General features: G+C 43.3%; 2 protein-coding genes across 2 annotated transcripts; one reads left to right on the top strand and one right to left on the bottom strand.

The window, feature by feature from the left end:
- Nucleotides 1-661: 661 nt before the first annotated feature.
- Nucleotides 662-1,606, top strand: LOC148216270 (olfactory receptor 13H1-like). Its single transcript, XM_088137895.1, has one exon. It carries the CDS (start codon nt 662-664, stop codon nt 1,604-1,606), a length of 945 nt encoding a protein of 314 aa, XP_087994021.1.
- Nucleotides 1,607-9,609: 8,003 nt separating this feature from the next.
- Nucleotides 9,610-13,319, bottom strand: LOC107326790 (lysozyme C, milk isozyme-like). The gene is made up of 4 exons (XM_088137896.1): nt 13,033-13,319; nt 12,088-12,249; nt 10,747-10,825; nt 9,610-9,836 (listed from the first exon to the last, which is right to left on the bottom strand). The coding sequence occupies exons 1-4, from the start codon at nt 13,166-13,168 to the stop codon at nt 9,770-9,772; spliced, it is 444 nt and encodes a 147-aa protein (XP_087994022.1). The 5' UTR covers nt 13,169-13,319; the 3' UTR covers nt 9,610-9,769.
- Nucleotides 13,320-22,633: the final 9,314 nt, after the last annotated feature.

Genomic DNA, 22,633 nt, shown 5'->3' with positions numbered 1-22,633 from the left:
TTAAGAGAGGGGCCTCAGGTTCAGTAACAACACTGTGCCCTGCAACAAACTGGACTTGGTTATGATTTACCCTGCATGCCACCCCTTTTCTTTGCTCTTTCAGACCCAAAGAGGAAAGGATGGTGTCCTGGAGACCAGCATCAGTCCCACTTTGTGTTGTGCATTATCTGAGTGTTACTGCAATTGCTTTTCATGAGCTGACTCAGGACGTTTTGGTTCCATTTCAGTAACTGGCAGACAAGGGGTTCTCCTGACCAGTAGGGGCAGGAATGGACCTACAGCCTCCAGCTTGCTGCTTTCATTATGTTTGGAAACAGATTTCTCCAGCTTCAATCTGGGATTGAATCTGGACACCTAGCTAAAACAGAATGTAGCTTATTTAGTTTTGGCTTAGCATTTTATGCAATCACTGTAGTTTGCAAACAAATTTGTTCCTCAGTGCAGTGTGTGAATCCACCTATGTGGGAATCCAGCCAATGTATTCCAGAAGTTATGAGTAAATCAAATTCTGTCTTAGCATGATGTGCAAAGCAGTTTTCATACAGATGTGATTTTCCTTTTTCTGTGTAACTTTGGCAATATAAACATTTAAGGTGAAAGCATTGGATCTCTCCCTAATATACTTAGTAATCTTATTATTTTTTCTTTCCTGCAGGAGGGAATGGGAGAGAACATGATAGGAGCTTCCAATGAATCACTGGTGACCGAGTTCATTTTAACTGGACTATCGGAATATCCCAGAGCTCAGATTATTCTGTTTTGCTTCGTCTTGGTGGTGTATCTCATTAGCTTTCTTGGCAATGGACTCATTGTCATATTGAGCATTGCGAACCCACGGCTTCATACCCCCATGTATTTCTTCATTTGTGTCCTTTCCACTATAGACTTTATTATTACCAACAATGCACTTCCTGAGATCTTGATCAACTGCTTCATCTACAAGCCCACAATTTCTTTCTCCAGATGTTTTGCCCAAATGTACCTTGGTTTATTTCTGGTTGCAACAGAGTGCATTGTCTTGGCTATCATGGCATATGATCGCTTGACAGCTATTTGCCAACCTTTATACTACACACAGATCATGAGTTGGAGATTATGCATTTATCTGGTAGCCACATCAGCGGCCCTTGCCTTGCTGACGACCCTGTTCAATGTGCTCTTGCAACCTACTGACTTCTGTGGCCATCGCATCATCAACCATTTTGCATGTGAGCTGCAATCTTTACTCAAACTGGCTTGCTCCAACCCAGCCGGTGAGCTCTTCGTGCATGTTTCCAGCCTCTTTGTGATAGTCTCTCCCTTTGGCTTCATAGTTGTGACATATGGTCGCATAGGCCTGGCTATACTGCGTATTAGCTCTACTCTGGGGCGTAGAAAAGCCTTCTCCACCTGTAGTTCTCACCTTGCTGTGGTCAGTGTCTTTTATGGAACACTCATGATCACGTACTTGAGACCTGGAGGGCAATCCATTTCTGAACAGGACAAGCTCATCTCCTTAACATATGGGGCTCTGACCCCCATGCTCAATCCTCTGATCTACAGTCTGAGGAACAAGGATGTCAAGGGGGCTTTTTGGAAGCTCTTTGAAAGAAAAATGTTAATGTAACATACAGATGTGCTCACCTTGTACCATGTACGTTCTTATTGGTGACAATCACTGGTAAGCTTTTAAAAAAGAATTTAATAGGAAGCATTACTATTCCTATTAAACCCAAGAGGGAATAAGCAGTGCTGAATTTTAAGGAAGAATGTGTCAGGACTTCAACAAGCAGAACTCCCAGCACCACTGAAAGAGTTTGAATTGCACTGCAAATCATTCCTTTCTTTCTTTCTTTCTTTCTTTCTTTCTTTCTTTCTTTCTTTCTTTCTTTCTTTCTTTCTTTCTTTCTTTCTTTCTTCCTTCCTTCCTTCCTTCCTTCCTTCCTTCCTTCCTTCCTTTCTCTTTCTTTCTTTCTTTCTTTCTTTCTTTCTTTCTTTCTTTCTTTCTTTCTTTCTTTCTTTCTTTCTTCCTTTCTTCCTTTCTTCCTTTCTTCCTTCCTTCCTTCCTTCCTTCTTTCTCTCTCTCTCTCTCTCTCTCTCTCTCTCTCTCTCTCTCCCTTCCTTCGTTCCTTCTTCTTTCTGCGGAAAACATTGAAGGGAATGCAGACCCTCAAATGGGACTCCTTTCATAATTACAGGGTAGCTTCAGCTCCTGCTGCAGTTAACAGAACACATCAAGCCAACTGCCTGGGTTCACATAATATGCAAAGGACAAACCCAAATTAACAAAACACAATAGCCCGGTTCACGTCACATACTAGGCCACAGAAAAAACCCTAGTATGGCTTGTAGTAATGTCCTGGTCAAAGTAACATTCTAAGGCAATGGTTGGGTTTTCCAAAACATGCTGAAGCATGAGGTATATTAACCTAATTCAGCTTAGTACAAGATGTTGTGTGAAGCAGCCACACTCTCTTTGCTTCTTTGCCAAACTCTACATTCACCCTGTGAGAATTATATCCAGATTTGCAAATGGGCCCGCTGGAATGTTGGATACTTTAGAGAAGACAGAGAAGCAGGTTTCCAACTGATTAAGATTACAGATTAATTCATGTTATTTATTTGGATGATAAAATTGATGGAGTTTGTAGAAATCGCAAAGCTGACCAGTTTGGTCAGGGAAAAAACAATAAAAAAAGAACTTTTTTGAAAGACTGGAAACCTTATATGTAGTTTTTGTTGAAAGAAGAAAAGAACGAATTGTGATTTATGAATTTGGGGACCAGAAAGAGGTAAAGGGGAAGGGGAAGGGAATTACAAAGTAAGAAAAAAAGAGGGAGGGGAAAGAATAAGATGGTAACTACTCAATAGAAAGAAGGACAGAAGTCATAATTCTATATTTTCCTCCCCCTCCTTCTCCTCCTCCTTCCCTTTTACTCTTTATATTTTTATTGTATTTAAAAATTGTAATAATAAATAAATAAATAAATAAATAAATAAATTTCAGTGGGCCTTGCCAAAAATGGATCTGCATGATTTCTAGAATTGTAGTCTTTTTAAACAGAATTGTCTTCTTTTTATCAGATTCTAATGTGATCCATAGAATTTGGTATGGCATTGACTTGCAAAAGGAAAGGAAGAGAAAATGGAAATCTTGATTCATGTTGAACTTTAATTCTTTGTCCTGTGCCTACAACATTGCTACCTGTGCTGCAGGATAAAGAGTGGCAACTTTACTATAGTTCAGGAAGGTGAGAAACAGCAAGTAAGCCTGGAGAGTAAAGGGATTCCCCATGTGGCATCATTCAGGGATTCCCTGAGACATTTGTAATTTTTATCCCATTCAAGTGAATGAGGATTTCTCCTTTTTCTTCTTCATCATTATCCTGGCTCCCCTCATCAACTGAAGAAACACGTTGATCAAGATTCTGGGTTTGGCAGAAGCCACTGAGGTCTAGGGTATTGGCCACAATGGTCTTCGTGCAGCACACGCATGTACAAAGTGAAGCCTCTTACCACAGCAATGCCATCCCCACCCTTCTCAGCGAGATCTTCTTCTTTCTTTACTCCGAAAAATAACCCCCTACCTGGTTTTCTAGAACTGGGGAAGGAAATGAGCACATCTTAAAATCATGGTGACGAGCTTCCTCGGAAACATCACATATCACAGAATTCCTCTACTCTTCTTAATCCTTTGAAATGCCCTCCCTAATTTAGCCAAAGGCAAATTGTTTTGATTGCCCAAAAGAATGCTAGATGCTTTTGAATATAGGACAGATCATCAAAATAGTTTTACATGGGTGGGCAAGCCATTCTTTGTTTGTCAGCTCCTGGGGGTCTCCTTCAACCCGGATTACCAAGTTTGATGGAGTTGTTTGGAAGTTAGAAACACATCAGATACTCGTGGAAGTCCTCAAATAGGCTGAGCACGCTTAGCAAAACCAAAGTGCCTCCAAACTCCTCCCAAAATCCAGGAAAAAACCCTGAAAAATCCTCATCCCGCCCATGTACATAATGCAGCACTGCCCACGTCCCATTCTTGTGCCACTCACTGGAGGCTGAGCCTGCCACCAGCTGCACCATGCAGATGCCACAAATCATGTCATTTGCAGTGACCAGTGTCTATTAAGTGGAGACATTGCTACAGCAGTGAAGTGATGCATTTCTTTCTTATACCAGCAGACCATTACATCTGCAATTATTCCTGGCAGTTTGTTAAGATAATAGCTGTTGACAATAAGATTCAATAGATCTATCTAGAAACATAGGCACCATGTTTCCTGTCCCTACTGTACCATTCTGATTTTGCGGAACCGGCTGGAGTGTTGTTGAGAGACCTCCAGGCGAAGGGAAGAGCCATCGAGAGTTTATTAACTCCTCATCTTAAGAATGCTGACCGAGTCTTTTTCATCTGGGCCCATTTAAGAAATCTTAATTTGTGATGTGGAATGTGATGCTTTGTTCTTATCTGTAAGCCATTTTCTTACGTTCCCTTATTCTAATGTTGTCCATCTTGTAAAGGTGCCCCAGTCCCAACCCTATGCTACATTAGCCAGGCTTTCAGGCTTCTGAGGTTTAGACATTTTAATTTGGTGGCAGCAATTTTCTACCATTCAGAAACCAGTGCTTAGAAACTTGATTAAAAACCATGTCCAGGGGTGTAACGGTTGGAGGCCTCAAACATTTTTTGAAAAAGAAACGTAGGTGGATTCTCTACTCTTCTTCACCATGTTTTTTCATCCCTTTCTCGGAGAAGACATTTTGAAGTTGGATCCAGGCTCAGTTTTATTTGGAACAACTCCACTGAAATAAGTATGATGCATTCATCAGGACCAGTACAGCATCCAGTGCCCTTAGCAGGTCTACGTAGCATGACTGGGGCTGGATGCACCAAACAGTGTTCCTCTTTTAAGGACCAAGCCAGTGAGCTTGGTCCATGGCTCCTTTTTTCCCATCGACCTTTCTCAAAGAAAGTTCTACAAAAAAGGTTCTTATGTCAACGTGGTTAATATTCTCAGCCACTCATTTATAAAAGCTGATCTCGCTCACCAGTAAGTCATCCCATGCTCTGCAGCAGCTTTCTTGAAGCAGCTGGAATCATCAGTAATGTCATCATCCAGTAAATGTATGAAAGGCACTAAAACAACTGAATTGAAAACAATCCAGGTCCAACTTTAGAGGCTGACTGAACTTCACAGAACTTCTGCTTACCAAAAGCCATGGCAGGAAGAAGAATGCACTCACTAAGAGAACATAGTATAACAATCAGGAGTTTAGAAAGGCTTTGGTTTCCAAAATGTTCTGTTCCAAAACTTTGTACTAGGAAGCAATGATACTAGTAGTAGCAGGTCTAGTTGTTCCAACTGAACCACCATCAAAACGATGCTATTAAGCATTCTTGACCTCTGGGGATTCAAAATGCAATGATTCCTATCAAGGAGAACCTAGTATTTATATAGTAGATTAATGAGATGTATACATCTATTAATTTATTAGACTTACACTGCACATTTGCTCCAGTTACTGGAGATGGCCATCTAAACAAACCCTAACCTTAACCCTAATTGTATCTAAACATTCCTACATGTCTAAGATTTCCCCTCTCATCTTTAAACTTTCTACTGCCTATTTAGGATAAAATTCTTGGTCTTTGGGGCATTTGATATTATCGCACCATCAAACAGTTAACACAGATACACTTAAGAATACCATCCCTGCTGCATTCAGATTAATTTTATATGTCTCCTTCCTTCAGTTCCATGTAATAAAGTCAACAGAAACACATTCTTACATACAAACCTTTCGGCTTATTTCAGCAAATGTACACCCTCTCAACAGACTACATCCTACTGACTATCTTTCTATCAGCTAAAATTTCTCCCTCTGATTTCTCATCTTTAGCAAATATTCTACCAAGGTACATGAATTTGTTCTAGTTTTTCACCGTATATGGATCACTTGCATTATTTCTGTACACCTCCTGCCCCTGAAGCCATAGGCTGCCTCTCTGATTTACCAATCCCTGCGAAGAGCTACCGGTGCTCCTGAATTTCTGTGGCGTGGTCTTGGAGGTCTTTGGGAACAAAACGGGGCTGCATGGGGCTATGGGCACACACCTGCCTTTTGGAATTTAAGAGATATCTAGTTCCAGCCCAGATTAAAAACAGAATCATCCTTATGCTGGATCCCTGAAATACATTAATCTGCTGATGTTGCCCTCTTGTTTGGACACTCTGTTATTTGCCAGCTAAATGGATGGGAGTAAGACGGCCATCAAAGTCCAAATTCAGGCATCAGTTTTTCTTATTCTGTAGAGCAAAAGCCAAGTCTTCATATAATTGGAGGTTAACCTAGAAATGGATCACTGCCTTGTCGTGGCGAAGGGGCTTGCGTAACTCATTGAAGCCATGAGCTATACCGTGCAGGGCCACCCAAGACGGACAGGTCATGACAGAGAGTTCTGACAAAATGTGGTCCACTGGAGAAGGAAATGGCAACCCACTCCAGTATCCTTGCCAAGAAAACCCCATGGACAATGTTAAAAGGCTAAAAGATATGACGCCGGAAGATGAGCCCCTCAGGTCGGAAGGTGTCCAATATGCTACTGGGGAAGAGCGGAGGGCAATTCCAAGTAGCTCCAGAAAGAGTGAAGTGGCTGGGCCAAAGCCGAAAGGACGTTCAGCTGTGGATGTATCTGGAAGCGAAAAGAAGGTCCGATGCTGTAAAGAACAATATTGTATAGGTACCTGGAATGTAAGATCTATGAACCAAGGCAAGCTGGATGTGGTCAAACATGAGATGACAAGATTGAACATCGACATCTTGGGAATCAGTGAACTGAAATGGACGGGAATGGGTGAATTTAATTCGGGTTACCATTATATCTACTACTGTGGGCAAGAAACCCTTAGAAGAAATGGAGTTGCACTCATAGTCAATAAGAGAGTGGGAAAGGCAGTAATGGGGTACAACCTCAAAAACGACAGAATGATCTCAGTGCGTATCCAAGGCAAACCATTCAATATCACAGTCATCCAAGTCTATGCCCCAACCACTGATGCCGAAGAAGCTGAAGTTGACCGCTTCTATGAAGACCTACAACACCTTCTAGAACTAGCACCAAAAAGATGTCCTTTTCATCATAGGGGATTGGAATGCTAAAGTAGGAAGTCAAGGAGTAATCGGAATAACAGGCAAGTTTGGCCTTGGAGTACAAAATGAAGCAGGGCAAAGGCTAATAGAGTTCTGTCAAGAGAACAAGCTAGTCATAGCAAACACTCTTTTCCAACAACACAAGAGACGACTCTACACATGGACATCACCAGATGGTCAATACCGAAACCAGATCGATTATATACTTTGCAGCCAAAGATGGAGAAGCTCTATACAGACAGCAAAAACAAGACCAGGAGCTGACTGTGGCTCAGATCATGAGCTTCTTACTGCAAAATTTAGGCTTAAATTGAAGAATGTAGGGAAAACCACTAGACCACTCAGGTATGACTTAGATCATATTCCTTGTGAGTACACAGTGAAGGTGATGAATAGATTTAGAGGATTAGATTTGGTAGACAGAGTACCTGAAGAACTATGGACGGAGGTCCGTAACATTGTACAGGAGGCAGCAACTAAAACCATCCCAAAGAAAAAGAAATGCAAGAAAGCAAAATGGCTGTCTGATGAGGCTTTACAAATAGCTGTGGAAAGAAGGAATGCGAAAAGCAAGGGTGAAAGGGAAAGATATAAGCAACTGAATGCAGATTTCCAGAGAATAGCAAGGAGAGATAAGAAGGCCTTCTTAAATGAACAATGCAAAGAAATTGAGGAAAACAATAGAATGGGGAAGACTAGAGATCTCTACAAGAAAATTGGAGATATGAAAGGAACGTTTAGTGCAAAGATGGGCATGATAAAGGACAAAAAAGGCAGGGACCTAACAGAAGCAGAAGAGATTAAGAAGAGGTGGCAAGAATACACAGAAGAACTATACAAGAAAGATCTTAATGTCCCTGATGTCCACGCTGGTGTGATCACTGACCTTGAGCCAGACATCCTAGAGAGTGAAGTCAAGTGGGCCTTAGGAAGCATTGCTAACAACAAAGCTAGTGGAGATGACAGTATTCCAGCTGAGTTATTTAAAATACTAAAGATGATGGTGTTAAAGTGCTGCACTCAATATGCCAGCAAGTTTGGAAAACGCAACAGTGGCCACGGGATTGGAAAAGGTCAGTTTATGTTCCAATTCCAAAGAAGGGCAACGCCAAAGAATGCTCAAACTATCGCACAATTGCACTCATTTCACATGCTAGCAAGGTTATGCTCAAAATCCTACAAGCTAGGCTTCAGCAATACATGAACCGAGAACTACCGGATGTACAAGCTGGGTTTCGAAGAGGCAGAGGAACTAGAGATCAAATCGCCAACATTCGCTGGATCATGGAGAAAGCACGAGAGTTCCAGAAAAATATCTACTTCTGCTTCATTGACTATGCAAAAGCCTTTGATTGTGTGGATCACAACAAACTGTGGCAAATTCTTAAAGAGATGGGAGTACCAGACCACCTTACCTGTCTCCTGAGAAATCTGTATGCGGGACAAGAAGCAACAGTTAGAACCGGTCATGGAACAACCAATTGGTTCAAAATAGGGAAAGGTGTACAACAAGGCTGTATACTGTCACCCTGCTTATTTAACCTATATGCAGAGTACATCATGAGAAATGCCAGGCTGGAAGAATCACAAGCCGGAATTAAGGTTGCAGGGAGAATCTTCAACAACCTCAGATATGCGGACGATACCACCCTAATGGCAGAAAGTGAAGAAGAACTAAAGAGCCTCTTGATGAGGGTGAAAGAGGAGAGTGCAAAAGCTGGCTTGAAACTCAACATTAAAAAAACTAAGATCATGGCATCTGGACCCATCAATTCCTGGCAAATAGAAGGGGTAGAAATGGAAGCAGTAACAGACTTCATTTATTTGGGCTCCAAGATCACCACAGACGGAGACTGCAGCCATGAAATTAAAAGACGCTTGCTCCTTGGGAGGAAAGCTATGGCAAGCCTAGATAGCATATTAAAAAGCAGAGACGTCACCTTGCCGACAAAGATCCGCATAGTCAAAGCTATGGTTTTTCCAGTAGTAATGTATGGCTGTGAGAGCTGGACCATAAAAAAGGCCGAGCGCCGAAGAATTGATGCCTTTGAACTGTGGTGCTGGAGAAGACTCTTGAGAGTCCCCTGGACTGCTAGGAGGTCAAACCAGTCAATCTTAAAGGAAATCAACCCTGATTGCTCATTGGAAGGATCGATAATGAAGCTCAAGCTCAGATATTTTGGTCACCTAATGTGAAGAGAGATCTCTTTGGAGAAGACCCTGATGCTGGGAAAGATTGAAGGCAAAAGGAGAAGAGGACGGCAGAGGATGAGATGGTTAGATAGCATCACTGAAGCAATGAGCATGAAACTGAGCAAACTCAGGGAGGCAGTGAAGGACAGGAAGGCCTGGCGCAATGGGGTCACGAAGAGTCGGACACGACTTAACGACTAAACAACAACAACAACAACCTAGAAATTGTCTGGCCAAGCATTTTTTGAAGATGTTTCAAACCAAAAAACACTTTCCTTCTTTTCTATCCAGAAATCTTTATAAAAGCATCATTTGTATGCAAAGAAACCCATTCTTCCCAACACATGGCATACAAGCATAGAATCCGATTATTAAATGTTGATTATACAAGGAATAGTATCATTTTCATCACAGGAAGATGAAGAGAAATGCAGGATCATGAATCTCAGAGCTTGCAACCACGAGTCCATTTTGACAGATCTTTTCCTCTGCAGTTATTTCTCCAGGCAACCCTAAAAGTAAGAATAAGAATGTTGCATATCTTCAGATGTTTCTTGTAGGTCTACTTCACGATATTCAGGAATTTCTCAGGTGAGCTAGTGACAATGATCATTCATCTTTCCTGTTCATTGACTGATAAAGTTCCTGTGCTAGTTTTCCAATGAATTCCAGATTAAAACCAAAGTAAAATTATTGTTTTAGCTAACAAACCCCTGACTTTTTATTTCTCACAATGAAGCCCACATGCAACTGAGGCCCAATAGATACTTTGGACTCCCATATAACCTTGCCAGAGTCCATGCTGGCCAGGGAAAGGAGTTAAACTGCGAAGAATTTGGTGAGCACCAAAGGGTGCACGAAATCCTACTCAAAATGCATCAGAAGGGCACACAGCAAAGAAACTTTTAAATAATTCTGAGTGTTGACCACATAAGATCTGTATCGTTTCCTTTTGGACGTTCATTGCCAGCTTAAGGGTTTCCCACCTAATGATCTGCTGCTGCAGCCCCCTTTCCTTTTCATCCCAGGATTGGAGGCTTGAGAGTTCTCTCTCCCGGCTTCTCTCACCACCGTGTTCTTTCCCTACCAGATCTCTGATCCTGTGGAGCTCATCATCATCACAACTGAAAGGCAGGGAATTCTCCAGCTACAGTCAGCATCAGCCCCCACCCTCCATAGGGTGTGTGTCAGTCTACTTTTAAACCTGGGTTTAAAGGACTGTTAAACCCTATTCTAAAGCAACCAGAATGCAGGTGTAGCAATAAAAAGATAACTTGCCATATTCAGAAAGCGTATCTTACCACCAATGTTAAAGTTGTACAACAGTCTAAAGAAACTTAATTAACTCAGATGACCACAACAATAAGTTCAGTTGCTACTGAATGTTACAAGTTGAAAGACATTAAGGAGAGATTGACTCACCAGGCACCCATCTTATTGGGATCACGCACAATTCTCTTAGCACAGACAATATCATCTGTGATGTCATCATCGGTGAAAGCTGCCAAAAGAGGCAAATTAGAATATGTCCAAGCCCACATGTTTCAAATATATTTCCAAAGATTTGCATAATATTATTTCAAACAGATTCCTACCCAATAGGAGTTTTAGTCCTAGGACTTCATTAGTTTGTACGCAATACATTCACATCTTTAACAGCATAACCTACTTCTTGTACAGCAGGTCCACACCATGAAATGACTTTTCTCTTGCTCTAACCATGCAGAGTGACAGGTCTGAAAAATGCAGAGCACTGGGAATTTGTTTCCCATTTGGAGCTGAGTGTGCTGGATATGCATGACTTCCCCACAGTCTTGTCACAATCTTGGGAAGGAGAGAGAGGCAGAACTGTCTCTCACCTGAGTCCAAGAACCAGATTTCTCTGACAAAGGGCAGAAACTACTGGATCAGGTTCCTTAGCTAGGTGGATTTCCGGTATTGGAATTGGTCCCCATAACTTGTGCCTCTGGCAAGATATTGACTAATTTCAGAGACGATAGGATCAGGTGGGTCTGCCAAGCAAGCTACCCCTTAGACTGCAGGTGCTACAGATAGGTATGGGAGATTGTGAGGCTGTTGATGTGGGTGGGAGAGGGAGACTTCTCCAAATGTGGCCCTGCCTGCTGCTCATTAGAACAGACACAGTACGGTGGTGGGTGATCTGCGGGCACAACGTGAGATATTTCTATGTAGAGGAAGTTAGAGGTGTTGTGACAAGTGGGAAATGGGGCACTAAATGAGGGAACAGATTGAGGAATAATAAGAGGCCAGCGGAAAACATGGTGGCTAGATACTGACACTGATGAGACAAGCAGGAACTCAGAAGACCTCAAAGAAACAATTCTGACAGACAGTGCTGGTGAATTGATGTCCAAGTCATGAAGAGTTGGGTGCAACTGAACGTCCCTTCGAAAGTATCACCTGACTTATTTGGGGCATTTCACTTTTTTCTTTTCTTTTCTAATGAAATAGATGTCAGTCCTTGGAAGTAGGTCAGGTCAGGAAACAGACACTTCAAGGATTACAGGAACGCTACTTCACTGTCGTAGAACATAATAACAACAAAAGAACTTGGAAAGTTTGTCAAAGCTTCTCTCTCCCACCTTTTATACCAAACAGAATCAAGGTGGGCTTACAGTATTTTCAGTCTCTTTCTGATGCTCCTCCTTTCCCAGGACTGAGTTGTCATGACTTTCTCATCAATTTTATCTTAACAGTTCTCCTAAGAACTGTTGATTCCTTTATCTACACTACGTGGCTTACCGCTGCAGGGCTTATTGCAGCCATTAGATGTACGACCCTTGTAATTGTTGCACCACCAGCGGCTGTTTATCTGGAAAATCCCGTAGTCGCGACTGCCATCCAGGTTTGGTGGCCCCACAGCTTGGGTGTTGTACCTGCTTTCATGGTAAGCCATACAGACCCCTGGAAGAAAGCAAAGAGGGAAAGGACTGGAAAAGGCCTCTGCTGTAAATCAAAGTGCTACCCTGAGTTTTTTAATACCAACATTTGGAACAGAACATTTAACCATCTTCTCATTCTTTCCCCAGCCAAGGAAGGACCAAGAAGTCCCACATTTTGGAAATTTCAGGGGAACTTGGAATAAGTCTAAGTCTTGTCTCAAAGGTATTCCTGGGGTTCTTAGTGGCAGATGATGCCACCTCTCCTTTCTTCTCCCTCCCTAATCCTGGCGTTCCAGGGAGGAGGTACTTTTCCATTGTGGGTCTTTTGCACTGCTGCACATGTGGAAAATCATCTGGGATGGCCCCTTCAACCCAGTTCCAAACTGACACGATTTGGGGCGATCTGAAGGAACTTCCCTCTCAGAGGATGCTTATCCTGGCAGGGATAACCCCCTTTTCTTAAAAAAACCAAATAAACTATTAGCTCAGCCAGTGGTTGTAAAAAGACAATACAGAGGCAAAAGAGGCCTAATTGTACTGCAGTTCCGCTCTTGTCCCAAACAGGCAACAAACTGGATATTGATCACCCTCATTAAAGTAAGAGTGCTAGTGCAAGGGGAATTGTGAGTTCTCCCCGATTTGGGATGGGAAGAAAGCACATCTTCTCATTCTAAGAAAACTGAAAAGAGCTTTTTATTCATTGGGCGGGCTGGCTGAACTCTTCCTTGAAAAGAAGGGCCCTATTTTGCATCCCCCTTGCAAACCTGAGACATTGCTCAGATTGAGAGAAAGAGAGTGAACTCACAGTTGCCTAATTTGTAGCCATGAAATCCATCCATTCCCTGCCATTTCAGAAGTGAAGCCAGTGCACATCTGTTAAATACTTTGGCCTCGCTAGCTGCAAGGAGGAGGAAGAGGAGGGTGAGCACTAATGCCTTCATCGCTGCAGCTCCCTGGAGGATGATGGCTTCCCTATGATGGCTGGTGGATTTTATAGTCACGGCTTGTGAAACTGGCTCCTCTGGCGAGATGGTAAACAAAGTATGTAGCAATAATTCCCCAACTTGAGATAATTATGGATTGACCAAGCAGAGACTGCTGAGGGGGGAAGAAAAGGAAAAAACAGAGGAAGAAAAATAAAGTGAATGAATGCGGAACGAGGGGGTGGGGGCTGAACCAGTGAATCACAAACAGAAAAGCAAAGTTTTAACTGTTATTTTGAAATTCGCAGGAAGCAAAACACAATCAAAATGGGGGAGAAGGGCCTTTTTAGGCCCCTGAGAGATCCTGAGGGCAAGAGAATCTGCCTGAGAGGTGCAAAAACGTAAAAGTGGGGGCTGCACCTGGGTGACTGGAGACCCAACCCTTTTTCTGTGCGTCTCGCATGCAGTGCATGTGAAAAAGGAACAGGGCTTTCCTTGTGTGCTTGCTGCCGCCATCTTGACTTTTTGGACCCTTGTCCTATAGACGTTACTCTCTGGGGGGGCCAAATGTTTATTTGAGTTTTCTGTTTTCTGAAAATACCTTTACTGGTCCCTGCACAAGAAGCGTTTTATAGAAAAGAAACAGCAGGCAAAGAGGAATGGTGAACCTTTCAAGCTCTAGTAATACAGAAAGGTGGAGAACTTAAGATGAAGTCCAGAGAACAATTGACTGCAGAGGGGTTTAGTGTTCAATGGTTTCATGTGCACAATTAAGAGAGAGATTTAATATGGATAAAAAGAGAGTGGGAATGGAACAACGTAAGACAGGATTGGAACATGTGCTATGTACAAAAGATGAAGATGTGATTGCGAAAATATATATTAACCTTTGTTGAGATTTGAAATGGAAGAGGAACAAGTTAAGGATTGCATGATAAAATGGGCTATGAATTGGTTCAGTGGGAGAGAATGTGGTTAAATGGGATGAAATTCACGTTATGTTATAATTTATTTAGTTATTTATACATCACATTTATATAGCTGCCCATCTCACAAGGCGACTCTGGGGGGTATTTAGTTTAAAAAATGTATTGTTATCCAGCCTACCTCTGCCAAAAAGGAGGGGCCCTAAGGGGACTTGCCTCCCCTGGGTCAGTCAAGAAGAAAAAAAGGAAACCCACCTCTAGCCTGTTGTCCCTGAGGAAGTGGATAAGGTCCTCGGGGCTGTCAGCGCGGCCACCTGTGATTTAGATCCGTGTCCCTCCTGGTTGGTCAGATCCACCAAGGAGGTGACCCTAGGGTGGGTCCTGGCGGTGGTTAATTCATCCTTGCAGGAGGGGGTATTCCCGAAGCCTTTCAAAGAGGCTTTGGTCCGCCCTCTCCTCAAGAAACCGTCGCTAGACACCACCCTCCTGGACAATTTTCATCCAGTCTCCCATCTCCCCTTTTTAGGGAAGGTGGTAGAAAAGGTGGTCGCGAGGCAGCTTCAGAGGATCCTGGAGGAAACGGATTATCTGGACCCCTATCAGTCAGGATTCAGGCCTGGTTATGGGACAGAAACAGCATTGGTCGCACTTTTAGATGATCGCTGGCGAGAGCGGGATGGGGGTAGTGCATCCTTCCTTGCTCTTCTTGACCTCTCAGCGGCTTTCGATACCATCGACCATGGTATCCTTTTGGGTCGGCTGCAGGAGTTGGGGTTGGGTGGCACAATGCTGTGCTGGTTCAGCTCCTTTCTCCAAGGCCGAACCCAACTGGTGTTGATAGGGAGCGAGAAGTCCAGCCCCCGGCCCCTACTGTGTGGGGTGCCACAGGGGTCAGTGCTTTCACTGCTCCTATTTAATATCTACATGAAGCCGCTGGGTGAGATCATCCGGCGCCATGGAGTGAGGTATCATCAGTATGCTGATGATACCCAACTATACATCTCCATCCCAGGTGCCTTAAGTGATGCTGTGACTACCCTTTCGCGGTGCCTGGAGGCTGTGCGGGCCTGGATGGGGGACAACAGGCTTCAGCTGAACCCCGGTAAGACGGAGTGGCTGTGGATACAGGGAGCCTCAAGATCTAGGACTTTGTCATCTTTGGTTCTTGACGGGGTTGCACTACCCCAGACAGACCCGGTGCGTAATTTGGGGGTTCTCCTGGACTCACGACTCCTGTTCGAAGAGCAGGTGGCAGTCGTGGCCAGGAGGGCCTTTGCACAACTTCGTGTCATGCGGCAGTTACGCCCCTTCCTGGATCAGGGGGACCTCCACATGGTCACTCATGCCCTGGTCACCTCTGGGTTGGACTACTGTAATGCGCTTTACATGGGGCTACCCTTGAAGAGTATCCGGAAGCTACAGCTGGTGCAGAATGCGGCGGCGCGGACAGTTCTTAATGCCCCTAGGAGGGCACATATAACACCGCTGTTGCGCGAGCTGCATTGGTTACCAGTTTGTTTCCAGGTCCAATTCAAGGTGTTGGTTATCACCTTTAAAGCCCTTCATGGCACGGGACCAGGTTATCTGAGGAACCGCCTCGCCCTGGTCACTTCAGCCCGTCCCACTCGGTCCAGCAGAGGGGGCAGGTTGCAGACCCCACCGGTCAGGGAATTTCGATTGGTGGGGTCTAGGCAGAGAGCCTTTTCTGCTGTAGCGCCCGCCCTATGGAACATCCTGCCTCCTGAGGTCCAGTGTGCCCCCTCCCTCATGGCCTCCAGGAAAGGTATTAAATCCTGGCTTTGCCAGAAGGCCTGGGGGCCAGAGGGGGGCCCGCACCTGTGGAGAGGGCTGGTGGGATGATGGGTTGCCCCCCCCAGCATCTTACAGATTTTTATAGGGCCAAAATTAAGGAGTTTTTTTAGGGTATTTTTAATATGTTTTTAAATTATTTATAGTTTTTAGCCATCTTGGAGAGAATTGTATTTCTTCGTTTTTATTGTGAGCCGCCCAGAGTCACCCGTGGGGGAGATGGGCGGCATACAAGCCGAATAAATAAATAAATAAATAAATATTTCCTTGATTAGGCTATTGTTTACTCCTTGACTGTATGTCTGGTGGCAATCTTGGTATTAATCTCTGCTTATCTGGGTGATGATTGCTGGTGAGATGTTCTGGCCTTTTGTTTTCCTTTCTATTGTCTCTTTTGAATAATGTGGAGATGTTGTTTATCTCTACGTGCCTGTTGATGGCTGCCTTGTCTGAATACCACGTTTCCAAGAATTCCCTCGCAGTTTTGGATTTAGCTTGGTCTAAGATGCTGACAGTTTCCCAGTTGAAACTATGGTTAAGTCTGTCCATGTGTTGTGAGATTAAGGAGTCTTCATCATGTCTTCTGACTGCTAGCTGGTGGTCATGATGTGCTCTGCAAGCCTTCTGCCTGTCTGTCCTACATCGTGGTTGTTACAGTCCTTACACTGTATGTTGTAGATGACTCCTGTTTTTTTGTTCAAGGGCTCCTGGGTCTTTTGGTTTGCTTAAGATGTTTTGGAGGGCTTTAGTTGGTTTGTGTGCTACAGAGATGCCATGTGGTTGTAATAGTCTGTTGGGAGTTTCTGAGACGTTTCTGATGTACTGTACGGCAGTGTTATCCTTTTCATAGCTTGTGTTGGTTGAGTTGTGGTAGGTTGAGTGGTCAGGCACTTTTTGATAAAGTTGCATGGATATCCATTTTGTTGGAAGATGTTGTATAGGTGGTCTGTTTCCTTTTTCTGCTGTTCTGGGTTCCTGCAATGTATTTGTGCTGCACAAAAGGAGATGTCTAAGAACATTATTCAAACAAGCACAAATGCATTGCAGCAACATTAGACCCAGTAACTCCAAACCCACTTCTGCTTATCAACTGCACATTAAAAACATCCTGAGAGGTGTACTGGCCAAAAGGAAAAAAAACTTTTGTGGTGGGATTTCATTTATTCATTTATTTGGCTTTGAGACAATGTTGCCTCCTGGCGACTGCCTGGACAATCCCTGCAGTTTTCTTGGCAAGATTTGGGAAGTGGTTTCCTCTTGCCTGCTTCCTGGGGCTGAGATAGAGAGACTGGCCCAAGGTCACCCAGCTGGCTTTGTGCCTAAGGCGGGACTTGAATTCATAGTCTCCTGGTTCCTAGCCTGGTGCCTTAACCACTACACCACACTGGTGCTCTTTGGTTCTGCTTACATTATAATAAAATAGAACGATTAGTTGGTTTGGGGGACAACACCGAGAGTCACAGTCTCCTAAAGCACCCCTATCTGCCACCACACTGTTTCTGCAGTGGTCGATTGCACCAGGGAGATGTCACATGCTTGCTTTCCATGTTCCTGCTATAGCATGTCTCCAGAGCATGCCAAGAAAGGAAGAGGATGACTTCAAAAGGCCCGATGTTGAACACAGGCTGCCTGTGGTCCTTTTCTCCCAGTGCTGCATGGTAAGCTGTAGTCCCCAGGGCCACAGACCTGTGGCAGGCAGCCCGAAACAGCATCTCCTATTGCATTCAAAGGCTCTGGAACCGCTCCCAGCCTTTGGAGGGGAGGCAATACTATCCCCCCAACTCCCTCTCTGACGGCATGAGAATCACACTGTCAGAGGAGGGAGGCAGCTGACTGCCCTGAGCTGTGGGCTGTGAAATTCCAGAGCTCTGGGTGTATCGCTCTGCAGAGGCAGATGGCGATGAAGGAACTTGCCTTATTCTGCTTCGTCATCTTTGCAGTTGAGGCAAGGAAGCTTTCTAAATGTGAGTTGTCTGACCAATTGAAGCACCTTGAAACGGACAGCTCCAAAAGGCATCAGTGTAAGTTTTGTTTGAGGTTGATGCGGAGTATCCTTTCCACTCCGACATTTAACTTAGGGCCACTCTGAGCATGTGTGTGCAGGGGGTGGGAGAGTGGAGCAACTGAGTTCTTTCAGGTTCTCACTTTTGGATGTAAGGGATGCTAGTTGACAGTGGGAGGGTTTCCTTTTGCTAAGTCGGGTTCCTGATGTTCGGAAGTAACTTTTTTCAAAGAAAGTAAGAAATTCTGGAAACAGAGACTAATGCCCCAAAGACCAACAACAAGTAGAAAGTTCAAAAGATGAGAGGGGAACCCTGAGAGATGGAGGAATGGCATTCCTTTCTATGGGAGATTCTGGCTGAGTGGCTTGGAGTGGTGCAAAACTGGGAGGTCTCCTTTAGAGAAAAATTGCATCAACAGCTGTAACGGTGAGTGCGTTTGTCTTCCTGCCATGGCTTTTGGTAAGCAGTGCTTCAATTCTAAAATGAAAGGTGTTTTCAGAGAAAGAAGCAGGCAAGCAGGCCTGTGAGTAAATAAATTAATCTGGTTCCATGTTCCAGTCAGCCTAACCTGAATGTTTGGAACAGACACACAAGTTCTCAAAGGGGTTCTGATGTCTTAATAGTTTATAAAGCACATGGCTATCAGCCATTCCCCATGATTACTCCCAAGCGAAAGGGCGCAGGATATAAAAGTCCGAGTATACTTAGTGGAACACGGCTAACAATCTGAACAATTGCTTATTGTTGTGCGGTTCGGTCTCCTGCAAAAGATAGTGAAATATACTAATAGGAGAAGCTGCTTGACTCTTTCTGTTGTCTTCCTAAACCGGGTATTTTACGTGATGTCTCTGAGGAAGCTCATCACCGTGATTTTGAAGACGCGCTCATTTCCTTCCCCGGTTCTAGAAAACTAGGTAGGGGGGTCATTTTGCGAGAAAGACAACCCAAAGAAGAAGAAGAAGATCTCGCTGAGAAGGGCGGGGACAGCAGTGCTGTGGCAAGAGGCTTCCCTTCGCACATGCGTGTGCCGCACCAAGACCATTGTGGCCAATACACTAGACCTCAGTGGCTTCTGCCAAACCCAGAATCTTCATCAACGTGTTTATTCACCTGATGAGGGGAGCCTGGATAACGATGAAGAAGGAAAAGGAGAAATCCTCCTTCACTTGAACGGGATGACCGTTACAAATGTCACAGGGACCCCTGAATGATACCACACAGCAATTATAATAGCCCAGGGTAACAAACCAAGCCCTGACACATAATGTAGTAAACCCACGGTGGGATATCCCACCACACAGACACACTAGCGCAGACACAGAGTACTTTCTGAAATTGTGAATTGCTTAAGGAATGGGACTAATGTGGACGGCACTGCTGTTTAAGTAGACCATCTGCCATCTATCAGACCAAGATATCATTCTCACTTCAATCAATTGCTATAACTATAGCAGTCTGCTCTATAAGGAGTACATAAGACGTACACTCCATGATACAATCCTCCTATATCAGAATAGTAGTAGCTTAGTTCCTGAGAGGAAGGATCTACATGTATTGCTATAAATCACATGCCAGGAATTAGAGAGCTCTGGGGTCACATTCCTTGATTCCTAGGTAAGGATAATGGAATGGCCTGTATATCCTTATCACATATAGTTCCTAATAAAGTAAAAAATACCAAGAAATCCCTTTGGAATATCTTCACGCTCAGGATTTAGGGACTCATCAAACATTTGTTAGCTCTACTTTGTTACCAAGCAACAGCTTATGTCATTACGTAGGTCTTATCTACTGTATGCATGTAACCTATATATGCATATATTAACCCTACACTGGGACTCTTTGCATCCAAAACCTAGGGTCCGATGACTCACTGTATGCAATAAAATAACCTCAGACTCCTCTCAAATGGTTGTCCCCCCCAAAATTAGTTGGTAGATGGCCTCAACAAAAGCCACAGAGTGGTGGAGGAAAATCAAAGTGGTCTACCTGGTCTACGATATTCTTCAGCTTGACCAAAGTAATACCAGTTTCAAAATTAAGATACTGTAGAAAAATGAAAATCAAAATGGATTCAAAGAATTGCTTTGATCTAAGAAAGCTTTAAATTGTATAACCCCCAAAAGATGTATGTGTAATTGGAAAAAATGCCAAGAATATATATTTATAGTCAGTTGATAGGAAACCAATATCAGAATTCCTTTAATTAGTACTTCATAATAATCTCTCACAGGTCTCCCAAATAGCAATCTCATTTATGGGAAGTGGTTAGTAAAATTTTCTAATCAGTTATAAATGGAAGAGTCCCTACCAGAAAGCAACTTGAGTTGAGAGATGCCTTCTTCAGATCTGTATATGGCATCCAGTTTCATAAACAAAGAGAAGTTCTTATACAATACATCCAGAAGTCAAATATTTACTTCATTTCTCTACTTCAGCAAGAGCCCTATCATAGGACTTTTGCTTGGTCAGTTCATGCTATTGCTCTCCTTCACATATTTACCCAAAGAATCACAACATTGCAAAACAATCATTTCTTTCAGCTCATTTGATCTCCTAATATATATGAGTACCCTATACTTCATTCTGCATCCAGTAAGAAATAACAAAGCACTTCCTTCCTGTATGCCTTCTAAGAGGTTTATTTTGTTCATTTTTCCGTAGGAGTATGCCAAGGGTGCCTGTTCTTCTCTCACATGTAAGTGCATACGTGCACTTCTCGCACACATAAGTGCATACATTTAATTCCTGAGCAAGGGGTGTGGGAAACAAGCTACAAGTTAAAAACATTTAGTGTGGGCATGGAATTATAACTAGTGCTACCCCTTTGTTCCCCCCAAAATAACGATTGCAGTTTTCTTGTAAAGGAAAACAGAAATAACATTTACTCACATGAAGTACTTTTCTTTCTTTTCAGAACAGCAGTTACAGTAGCAAGAAATACATAAACAGCAAATTTAAACTATTAACTGGTTTATAAGACTAGGCCGTATTTTAGGCAATACTTTATCTCTGAGCTGAAGAGCTCAGACATGTGCTTCTTCTTCATAGCATGGTGGAGGAGGAAGAGGGAAGTGACCTCACAGAGTCACAACCTCCTTCCACATGTCCCTCTAGGAACACAGGATCCGGGAGTTTTGACTGCATTTTCCCCACATTTAGAACCTTTTCTCCACGAAGGGCCATTGACTAATGGAAGCATTCAACTGGGGTAAAATTTGGGCCATGTTTGCAGTAGCACGGGATTGCTGAATGTTTTGTCTCTTTATGAGCCACTCTGTTCTAACTCTCTTCGGTCACATCCAGATGACTAGTCTCTCCGTCCCTCAATTCTTTTGATTCCCGTGTAAACCACATTCAAGGTCGATGCAGGCTGCTTTGGTTGCTCGCTGACTATTCCCTGTCTTCCCTTCCTGACAGATCATCCCATTCGGTCTCTAGCCCGGCAAAGCAAACAGAAATGAAATTAACCAGAGTGGATCAACAATACTTCAGCTACAGCTTCTCTATTGCTTCTTTAATCTGCCTCCCCTTCTCTATGGCTTGTCAATTTCAGAGAGAGCAATTCCCGTGAAATAGCCATTCCCCACCCACAGCAGCAGTGCAGCTACACTGAGATTCTGCACAATTGCAAGGCCCTTGTTGCAATGTCGTGCAATCCACTGGAGGATTATCTTGTACCAAAACGGTGGCTGCGCCTTCATCTAGCAATTGGCCTCGGGAACCTGAAGTAAACAATAGCGGGCTGAGCCAACTGATCAACTGGAACTCAGGTAGCCTTCAACAATGGCACTTCTCCCAGTTCTGCAATGCGTTTCAGAAGATTACCTTCAAAAAGAAGGTGCACAAATGCATTGGAGAAAATCATTTACACATTTGGCAAAGCAGAAAACAAAAATATATTTATGCTTGGAGAAATATATATATTTTTTAAAAAAAGAAATTCCTCAAACTAATATGGAAATGAGCTGAACTGATCTTATGCATAGAAAAATGAGAAACTAAGACAAAATTATGCATTTGCAAGTATGAGAAACTGAGGAACTGTCTTGATTTTAAAAGTGCTTTGGAACTGACTTTAGGACGCAAACCTGATTTTCATGCCATGCTTTCCTACCAGCTGTCTGTGCAGCTATTTTCTGCAAGTCACCTGAAAACGAAGCTCTATGAGAGCATTCTTGGGGATCCACACTACAGACTGTTCCTACTGAATGGCTGGAAATGGGGCATCAACGGCAGGAATGGCTCACTGAACAAATGCAAAATGAAATGTGACCGTGAGTGACATCTCTGAGTCCGTAAGAGAGGAAAAGTCATTTGTTTGTAAAAGGAGAAATGCCAGGGCTTAAGCTTATCTGGGAACCTTACTCTGGGAAAAGATCTGGTGCGTCCTCTGAGAGGCATCCTAAAAGCAGCCTATCCTTGTCCCATAACAAACCGTTTTTGCTCAGTTATTTTCACATAAGTGAGGGCTCAACCTGGGTTTCCGAAAGAGATTGGAGAATAGAGCTACACAGAACTCTGTTCTGTTGCTGATACAGTTTGCCATTAAATCTTCTAGTTCTCTTCCAACTTGGAAGCAGGTTACCACAAAATCCCACAAGGATATCAGCTTAATGTTTAGGAAGCCTAGATAAACGTAACTAAGAATCTTTTGGCACCTTCAAAAGGAACAATTGCGTGATCACATAAGCTTTCCTTTGTTGATTTGGCTTAAAGTGATACTTTTATTGAATTTTTGTAGA

Source organism: Python bivittatus, unplaced genomic scaffold (genome assembly GCF_059951505.1).
Source record: "Python bivittatus isolate LINGU-HERP-01145 unplaced genomic scaffold, Pbiv_v1 ctg000220_np1212, whole genome shotgun sequence".
Taxonomy (NCBI): Eukaryota; Metazoa; Chordata; class Lepidosauria; order Squamata; family Pythonidae; genus Python; species Python bivittatus.
This window is presented reverse-complemented; position numbering and strand designations above follow the sequence as displayed.